Below are 9,454 nucleotides of genomic sequence, written 5' to 3'. Positions count from 1 at the left end.
CTTTGGTTAACACTGTCTAATGTCTATCCGATTACGTTCTGATAAAAATAAAAACACTTCAAACTCCCCGATTAGTCTTGGTCTTCTTTCATGCTATTACACACAGCTCGACTGCAAATCCGGTGACTTTTTCTTGTGCCTCGAAAAAAGAAAAAACTCCATTGAGTGAGCCCATCCCAGAAAATAGCCTACAACTGATGACAGGGCCAGGGAAAACAAGTACAAGTCCTCTCGATTTCTCATAGAAGTGAAAACAGAAACGGGTACGAGTTTCATAATCTGTATTTGTTTCCTATCAGAGTAAATTTTCTTTTTATCGTTCAACTTCATCAAGTGAAATAAGAATGACTATATCTTCATTAATGTTGCCTCCTCTAAGACTGGGAACATGACGCGTTTGTGACCAAGCTAAAGTTGGAAGCAAAATCTCAAAAACATTGGTCATCAATCTACACCAACGTTCAAAGAGAACATGTGCTATAATTCTTGATCATACATGGTACTGATCTCTTTTACAGATTGGAAAGGGGTGATTTCCCACTCATGAAGCACCCAGATGTTATCTTCACCTTCTAATGCGATCACTTGTCAGACAACATCCCTTCAATTTCACCATTCTGGTTGTACATATCCACGATTTTCTTTGCGTAAGAAGGCATGTGTCTATCAGCTCTGCATGTAATCAATAATTTCACACATAAAAAAAGGATATAATGCACCCTATTATAAGCTCGTCAGATGTTATTATAAGTTACCTTGCTTTTCCCCAGGCACGGTTTACGTGCAAATAGTTCCGAATGGTATGGTAGTCAAGAGAGTAACGAGCAAATTCCAGACCCTTTGGGCCAATCTGAACCACAAGAACCAAGTAAGAATTGAAACTTGTGTATTGATACTTTTGTCACGGAATGAACAATGAAGAGAAAACTTCACCAAGTTTAGGATAAATGCTATCAAATTTCCAATAAATTTTGGGGCAGGCTGAGAAGGACCTCTCCCTGAGAAAAAGAGAGAGGTTAGCCGAATGAAAAATTACCAAGTGGCATAGTTCACTCGGGAACTTTTCTTATATGCAGAGAGTAAAGGGAAATCTTAGTTAAGAACATGCAGAACAATATATACATTTGATATCCTTTTTGAACATCGATATTATACATATAAGAGTCCTGCATCTCCAAAAATGTGCAGCATGTCCAGTTGGAGTCTATACCTTTGAGGGAAGTGCCATATATTCAAATGAAATAATAACAAAGACGTCGGCACACTTACCTAACTTAGCATTATCATCTGCCTTGACAGTCTCAATAACAAATGGTCGGCGGTCACCCTGAAGCAGTGTATTTGTTTTAGTAAAATTATTAATTTAATGTAACTTCACAGCCAACCAAATATGACAAAGCAAAGGGTTTTACACTGCTGATTGTAGGAGTAATTTCTAGGAGGTTTTCCACGAGACTGAGCATTTCTCTTCCACGTTCATTTCTGTCATATAAAGTATGGCATCATGAATTACAATATTTGGTAGAAGAGAATGATGATAACTAGAGAGAGAGAGAGAGGGAGAGTGGGAGACAGGCAGAAACAGGGACAAGGGGCAGAGAACATCAGCAATGATATTACCTGACAGTAACATACTGTGGATGTTGCGTCATGCTGACTCCAGAATATTTCGGCACACCCATGTATCCAACCACCAGATCCTGCAGTTCAAGAGACTGCATTATACTACAAAAAGGATAACAGTGCTTTCTTGCTTCTTTGCAGAATAAAAGTTCAGATCTGAAGTGGACATACATGTAACCATGATTCATGAGCCAGCCAAATTTAATTGATTATTGAAAGATTAAAGGCATCTGAAAATTACTCGTGCGTATAGAGAAAGAAGAAGTAACAGTTCACATTAACACATACTTAGCAAACTGAGAGAAGGCATACACAGATGTGGAACTGTGCAACACACAAATTAAAAAATGCACCCACCGGGTAAGACTTTCCGCATTATAAATGATGTCAAGCAATAAGGTTCTTCAGAATATACAAATGATTCAAGTGAACCAACAGGCCATCTAAAATCATATGAGATGATGCATCTTGAGATGAATTACTTGTAAGAGGAATAGAAAAGCTTACCGCTAAGGCATTGGTGTAGTCAAAACAGCTGTAAACAGAACAAAATTTGACTGGTTAGGACGGTTTTTAATGGTTGAATTAACATGTATTTATACAAAATCTATTACAATATACAACACGTGTCTTTTAGTTTTCTTAACTCATGCCTTTTTAGTTTTTGAATCAATGGATTCATATTTACAATTTAGAAGAAATTAAAGAGTTTATTAGTTATGACTCTTGGTGGATAGAGTTCCTTTAGCACATTACATGGTCTCTTGGTACTTCACTAGAACAAAGTGTTTGAGATTTTTTACATAGGTAATAAAAATATTTATCGATAATTGAGTATAGGTGTAACTCAGGTACATGGGTCATATACGGGATTTTTCATCACTAGCATACAAACATAAAATGAGTAAGGTGAGAGAAGACCTCGGTGCTCAACCAAATTTTGGAAATCACTGTGCCAACACTGGGACTTTCTTAAATGTTATATATATTACATAGTGGTCCATGGTATGTTAGCATAATTACAAATACTATTTTTACATTTCCCACGCATCATGTAAGTCTAAGACTGGTTTATATACATTTCCAAACAAACTGTGCCCATGGTTCTCCAGAAATTACTCTTTTTCTTTTGTCCATTTAACCCTAACAAGTACTCTCAAGGAGTTCTAAAAAATACAGAAAAAAAATAAAAGTAATTTACCTGTAGCATGAAGGGGCAATAACATCGACCAAATCATTTGCTGGTAGACAGAAATAAGGAACCTGCTTTAGTAAAATTTGAAACTGGATGAAGCAGCTTGATTATGATATGGAAGCCAAATTGGAAATACAGGACTGCTTTACCTCCTCAATGTGACCATCCAAATGCTTCAAATGAACCTATTGAAGAACAAGAAAAACTTCAAGGAATACTGTTCTTCACAATATTTACTAACAAATAAATATTTATATATATACATATATATATGCATATGTATATATAAGTAGCTCATTATATATATATTCAAACAGCTGAAATAGTGATGTTGAGATATACAATATATTCAGCATTACTATTAAATACTAAAATATCTGGCATGAGACAAGCTTATGATGTATTCTTCAAATAGCAATATTGTCACTAAAGCACACTATTAGAAGAATTACAAATCCAAACCCATCTCATAGCACTTAGTCCCATGTAGAGCACAAAATGAATTGCAAGAATTTATTTCAGGAGCTTTTGAGGCATACACCTTGAGGATTGACTACAGTGAATGAAGTGCATGCCTCTATGGTAAAATAGGTGATTTTAAATTAAATTTCCAATTCAGACTGCTCAATAGGCACTAGTGTTAAACCCCAAAAGAAAGCAAGGATTCTCAGCACAAACCTTGTAGTCTTGCATAAACTCATAATGGAGAACTGTTTCTGGTTCGCTACTTGCAGCCTTTAGAAACTTATCCAGTCCTTCTCGGGTTCCATTATCAACTGTTTGACAAAAGTTTTAGTACTGATCCAAGTTATATCTTTTAATTAGTACTTATACTTTTTTGATAATTTATTTTTTTGATAACTTAATAAATTATATTCAAGTCATTTACTTTCATTATATACGATCACCCATGAATGGGATTTGGGTAAGGATTCATCAGAAACTATTTGGAATGATATAGGCTTCAGGTGGGAAACTATTTACCAAAGAAAAAAAGTGCTAAACTTGCTTCACCACTCAGTTTCAAGGTAAAGGGGAATAAGATTTGACCAAAAAAAACCTTATGGTACGTGTGTTCATGTAACAACTTTTGCAATTATCTGAACCATATCTAACAGGATATCCCATAAAGCGCAATATTAACATATTTTTATGCGGTGTTGCATAACAGTCTTTCAACTTCATGGCCAGAAGACTAAAGTCAATAAATAAATATGGCAAACTAAATATAAAGCTTTTGATTACCACAATTAGTGCCTAATACATAGAGCTTGTCCAAATTCAAGTGGTGCTCCACAGATCTTAATGCTGCAGTTTAAGAAATTACTCTGCATTACAATGGTACAAGTCACAAATGAGAAAATTACTACAAATAGAAATTTCAGATCATAGTATAAGCCATACCTTGCACTTGGCAACCTACACCGCAGAAAAGAAGACGCTTTACACCTGCAGCCTATTGTGATAAGAAAATGAATAGATTCTTTCACTAGCTTTTTAAAGCAACTTACAAATTTAGGCCAACAAGAGCTGAAACCGAGAGAATAAACTGATCATAAACCAGTGATACATGCACATACGTCACACAATTTAAATAAAAAGCTAGCAAGTCAGCAAAAACCAAAAGAGAACCCAGAAATGTATCTAGAGAAAGTTTGTAAAATTTATAGAGATAGAAATGAAAGGCACGGTGATATTATTTGGACCCAGAAACAAAAATATGAATATCATAGTATTATAGAGGGACAAGCGTGGCTTCTTTTGTTAATACTTAAAAAATCAGAAGTTTCAGATTTATAATTGGATTTCACATTAGGCTTTCTTTGATAGAAACAAAGAATTTCATTAAAAAAGAAAAAGAAATGGCAGCAGGACCAGGAGTCTTGATAAACCGAATTGCACGGAAAAGGAAAAGGAAACCAAAATATCTCGCACGAATACACATCACACCTAAGCATCTCGACAACTGGTATCCATGTGTACTCAAGCTTTACTTGTTTATACTTTAAAACCTTTCCTTCCACACAAAAATTTCAAGCACATCTCTTGTGGAAGATGTATAAAAATCAAGCATAGGTGTCAAAAGAAGAAGGAAATGGCAAAAGGGCATTTCTAGGTCACTAATGAAACTCTTTAAAAAAAAGGTCACTAATGAAAGAAAAGACCAGGTACCTCAACTAGGGCAAGAGTATTCAGATTGGGAGATAATGTCGGCTTAACACCTTTAGCAGCTAGAACTTCATCCGGTGTCCTATTCAAAACAAGATAAACTATAAATATCATATTATAGATGAAAAAAATAAGTAAAAAGCAAAATTGACTCTCGCTGAACAAATTAAGAGATCAAGAGTATCTTGGATCAAAGTGCAAGTAAAAAGAACCAGATGCAAACCTTGCTAGGACAGGCCTTGGTCCAAATCTGTCCTCCGGATCACTGTGTATCCAAATAACAAGACCACAGAAGTTCACAGACAATGCACATTAAAATTGGCATTGACAATGAATGAGCTGCTACTTGACATCTACCATCTACTAAATAAAATTGGTGCCACTACCTCTGTACACAAACAACAGCTTCTACCATGCCTGATTTAAGCATTTCAATGGCAATTGTTGTTACTATCCCTGTCCATTGAGCTCCTACAATTACAAAAGTCGAAAAAAAATAAGGTAATCAGTATATACCATTTTTTTCCCAAACTTTAAACGAAATTCACCGGCAACATTATGAAACTGATAAATAACCGTTTTATATGAAAGTATGGAAGGCGTCTACATAATTTGACCAAAAATGAATGCAAAGCCCTACTTCATCCTTTGGCACCATCAAAACGTATAATAAAAAGACTCTGATATGAATCTAACATTGTTTTGATGAGTAATATGAAATCTAACATTTTTTAACAGCATTATTTTTTTTATAAGTAAACAGACAATTTTTATGCATAACAGATTGCTGAGAGACAGAGAAAGAGAGAGAAACCTGACAGTATATTGCAATTAGTTGACTTCTTTAAATTTTTACTATCTAACAGGCCTCCCTTTATTATTATTATTTTTTATTGGCACTGGGTGTCCAAAAACAGAGTCCGACTTATCCTGGGGGTGCACAGGCCCTCAGCAAGGAGTTTCCCGCAAGTGCACCTAACAAGCCTCCCTTTCAAGTCATAGAAATATGGTTTTTTAATAAGTAAAGTCATAGAAATAAGTAAGATGGTTCAACACCTCAAAATAGATAAAATAAAAGCTAGTTAATAATAAAAGCCGGTTCTATGGGGACGCCGTTAAACGTATCTTGGCTTCCGAAGTAGTTGGAAAGCTTTAGGTTAGAGAGAGAGCATGATGCATCATTTGGAAATTTCAGAAATAATAAGAAGAAGTTTAACACTATAATAAAACTCATGACTATTGAAACTCGTTAAAAACCAAAATGAAAAAAGAAGAAATAGTATAAATTAGACAGAATTGAATGAAAAGATTTGTCAGTAAAATGGCTCTCACAGAAACCAGAACAAAATTAAGGGTCAATCTTAATATGGTTCCAATTGTTCCCATGAAAAATAATGAACTAGAGCTTACAATTTCATTCCTGCGCACTAATCTCAGATCACTATCTATCCTCTATCAACTATTTGAATCGTGTATTGATGCTCTCTTTTCATAAGGTATTTTTCACTACACATCATCAACAAAAAGGGTGGCAAAAAGAAATGTTGCTATTCAAATTATGATAGGAGAGCAAGAATTTTCCTAGTGTAAAAGATACTTATTATGGTATAATATTGTATCTTTATAACAAATTAAAACCATTTCAAACCCCAAACAAACTGTAGACTAGTTGTCAAAATCATTACGCTTGAAGTCTCAAGAAAGCTGTAAGCCAGCAAGAGAAACCACAAGATAAGACAGACAAAAGAACGGTGGGGACTCAGGGAAAAAAAATTACCTTCTACAGGCTCTACTTTACGAGCATATAACACTTCCTCATGGACCCCCATATATATCTCATCTAAGGAACTTGATTTCCTCCCTCTACCATGAACTATGGGTTCCAAGCCCTGAATGGGGGAAAACAAATTATTATGGGGATTATGTGACAAGAAAAATACGATACACATACATATGATATTTATTTGATTAAAAGAATTATACAAGCATAGAAAAGAATAAGTTGAATTCAACAGAATAAAAAGCACATTGGCCTACTCTACTGCTAAAGATACATTTTATCCTACAAAAACTCAAAACAGTTATGACTGTCACAGAAAGTCAAGAGGGTGACTCAGGCATGTGAGAGTTTTCCGAATTTGATGTTCAAAGAGGCAATAAATCACACCCTTATCACCGTGTCATATTAGGCAGAGCATGAGCCTAAACAATAGATTATTTTAATGAAATGACTAGTTATGTGAAATCCAGAATTGATCATCCTAGATCATGGCGTGCAGGGACGTTGATCAGTTCAACTTTGGTTCTGCCAATGGAGTTTAGCCTTCCGCTGTTCCATTTTAGTATTCCAAATGAGTCCTTCCAGTAAATTGCGCATGTTTAGATTCATTTACACCCATTAACGCCTAAAATCATTTTAAAGATTTCACGATATCACACCATTATAAATTCGCAGCCATGATGAGCTATAGACCCGCTCACAAGAAGAACAAGAATAGAAATCTACAAATCAAGAGGTGTAAGAACGAAGGTTAAAAAAACTCAGCTAGAGAAACTGAACGAGATGTTTAGATAAGTGATTAGTTGTTTGTCGCGGGAACATAAGTAATTAAGTTTTTGTCGAATTTGTGCAACTAAAGAATAATGTCGTATTTAAGAAGAAACTTACTTCAATTCTAGACATTCCATCTCCCAGAAAAGCACACGCGTTCTTCACATGCGCAATGTAATACGTATCACACAACCCGCAATGACTACACAGAATTTCATCAAAATATAATTTTCAAGATAAAAATATGCCAATCAAAAAGTCTTCAAAATGATAACACTATTTACCTGCAGTGGTCTTTGGCCGGGTAGGTACCTCCAGGAGGAATGGGTCTGGAGCGGTTCCTCCAATCGTCTCTGAGCTTCACCGAATTTGAAGACTTGGAGTTCCCAACTGTTCCACAAAAAGAAGCATGTATGTAGTTATGCTAAACAACACATCTTACTTGCACTTACACTTGGATACACGCGCGTAGAGCATAGAGGGAGAAGGTTTTTTGTGCACCTTTAGAGGAAGAAGACGTCGAAGAAACGATTGAGAATGAGAGCGGAAGCGACGAGAGCCTGCAAATGAAGACGACATAGCAGCAGAGAGAGAGAGAGAGAGAGAGAGAGAGAGAGAGAGAGAGAATGGCAGCAACCTACAACCGGCGACGAGCAACGAGACGATGGCTCCGCACCCCACATATATATAATGTCTGTAGGATTAGGTGGGACCGCTAGTCACTTCATTCTCCTGCCAATTAGATACTGCCACTAACAAATAAAAATAATATTCATAACCTCAAATTTTAAGAGTAAAGTTATATACTATATTTTTATCTTATTTTAATCATATTAAATAGTATATAGTATATTTATCACTATTAAATAATAAAAAAATTTATAATAAATAATTATTTAATTATGATAAATATATCACATCTTATTTAATATGATGAAAGTAAGATGATAATATGATATATAAAATTTTTTTAAATTTAATCATCCCAATCATTTTATGATGTAATATCTCTAAATTTGTAATATTTATTAATATATTCTAATTTTGTCGCATTTATTAATATATTCTAAATGACTCTTGTTTAAATAATTCATAAAAAAACCACGATTTAAAATAAAAGATAATAAAAATTCAATCTATAAGCTAGTGTGGATAACTCGACGACTAATATGCTTACATCTCATAATTAATTTGAAAAAAAATTTAAAATTTGAATCTTATAAATCAAATTTTGCCATTTAATTAATATGAATTGTGTTCTACACACCAGCTCAAGAATAGAATAACTTAAAAATATAATATTGAACAAAAACATTTATGAGATACTTAAGCAAAGAGTTTTTCCTCTTAATTGAGAAAAAGCAAAACAAATATAACAAAAAAAAGAAAAAAAAGAGTTATACTTTAGAAAGAGTTAATTTTTTCTTCTCAACAAAAATAAAGGTTAGAGGGACGACCAGAGATACGACGTGACCATAATAACACCCAACTCGTTGGGGAGCCAGACAAGAGAGACCTAGATGGCAAGAACTGTAAGCACTCCCTACATGTCGAACTTGAGCCATAGTCTAACCCCAGCCGCACAAGAGCATCATTAGTCCATGAGTCACCGATAATTATGAACACTTCCTATTGGGAGATTCGAGCCCAGGACCTAGCACCCACTATCAAATTCATAGACCACTAAGCCACCACCCTCAATGTAGAACGAGTTTAATTTAATGACTGTTATATCTGAGTTTCTACCACCATCTTAATTTCACGAAGTTTTGCACCAGGATGTCTCCTCTCTTTTTTCTGCATCAATTCTCGTAGTAGGTGCACCTGTTTAATCTGTCACCTAGAACCAATATTCAACAGTGCAGAATTTTTTTAAACAGCTCCCCCGAGTGTAGGGTTTGCACCCCACCTCTCAC

At 34.9% G+C, this 9,454-nt stretch overlaps 1 protein-coding gene across 1 annotated transcript; it reads right to left on the bottom strand.

The window, feature by feature from the left end:
• Positions 1-331: 331 nt before the first annotated feature.
• On the bottom strand, positions 332-9,103 carry LOC109002839 (7-hydroxymethyl chlorophyll a reductase, chloroplastic). The gene is made up of 20 exons (XM_035683785.1): positions 9,095-9,103; positions 8,040-8,175; positions 7,823-7,928; positions 7,656-7,740; positions 6,765-6,876; positions 5,374-5,458; positions 5,211-5,252; positions 4,991-5,069; positions 4,223-4,274; positions 4,064-4,126; positions 3,497-3,594; positions 2,968-3,003; positions 2,825-2,886; positions 2,131-2,158; positions 1,621-1,700; positions 1,413-1,482; positions 1,270-1,327; positions 934-998; positions 756-850; positions 332-672 (listed from the first exon to the last, which is right to left on the bottom strand). The coding sequence occupies exons 1-20, from the start codon at positions 9,101-9,103 to the stop codon at positions 582-584; spliced, it is 1,452 nt and encodes a 483-aa protein (XP_035539678.1). The 3' UTR covers positions 332-581.
• Between the last annotated feature and the right edge of the window lie 351 nt (positions 9,104-9,454).

Source organism: Juglans regia, chromosome 12 (assembly GCF_001411555.2).
Source record: "Juglans regia cultivar Chandler chromosome 12, Walnut 2.0, whole genome shotgun sequence".
Classification (NCBI taxonomy): Eukaryota; Viridiplantae; Streptophyta; class Magnoliopsida; order Fagales; family Juglandaceae; genus Juglans; species Juglans regia.
This window is presented reverse-complemented; position numbering and strand designations above follow the sequence as displayed.

What these genes read in the sequence shown, in the direction of transcription:
- LOC109002839 (XM_035683785.1), bottom strand. An exon ending in CCACAGTATGTTACTGTCAG is followed by an intron (nt 1,483 to 1,620) that starts GTAATATCATTG and finishes TTTATATGACAG; the next exon opens with AAATGAACGTGGAAGAGAAA. An exon ending in TTACTCCTACAATCAGCAGT is followed by an intron (nt 1,328 to 1,412) that starts GTAAAACCCTTT and finishes ACACTGCTTCAG; the next exon opens with GGTGACCGCCGACCATTTGT.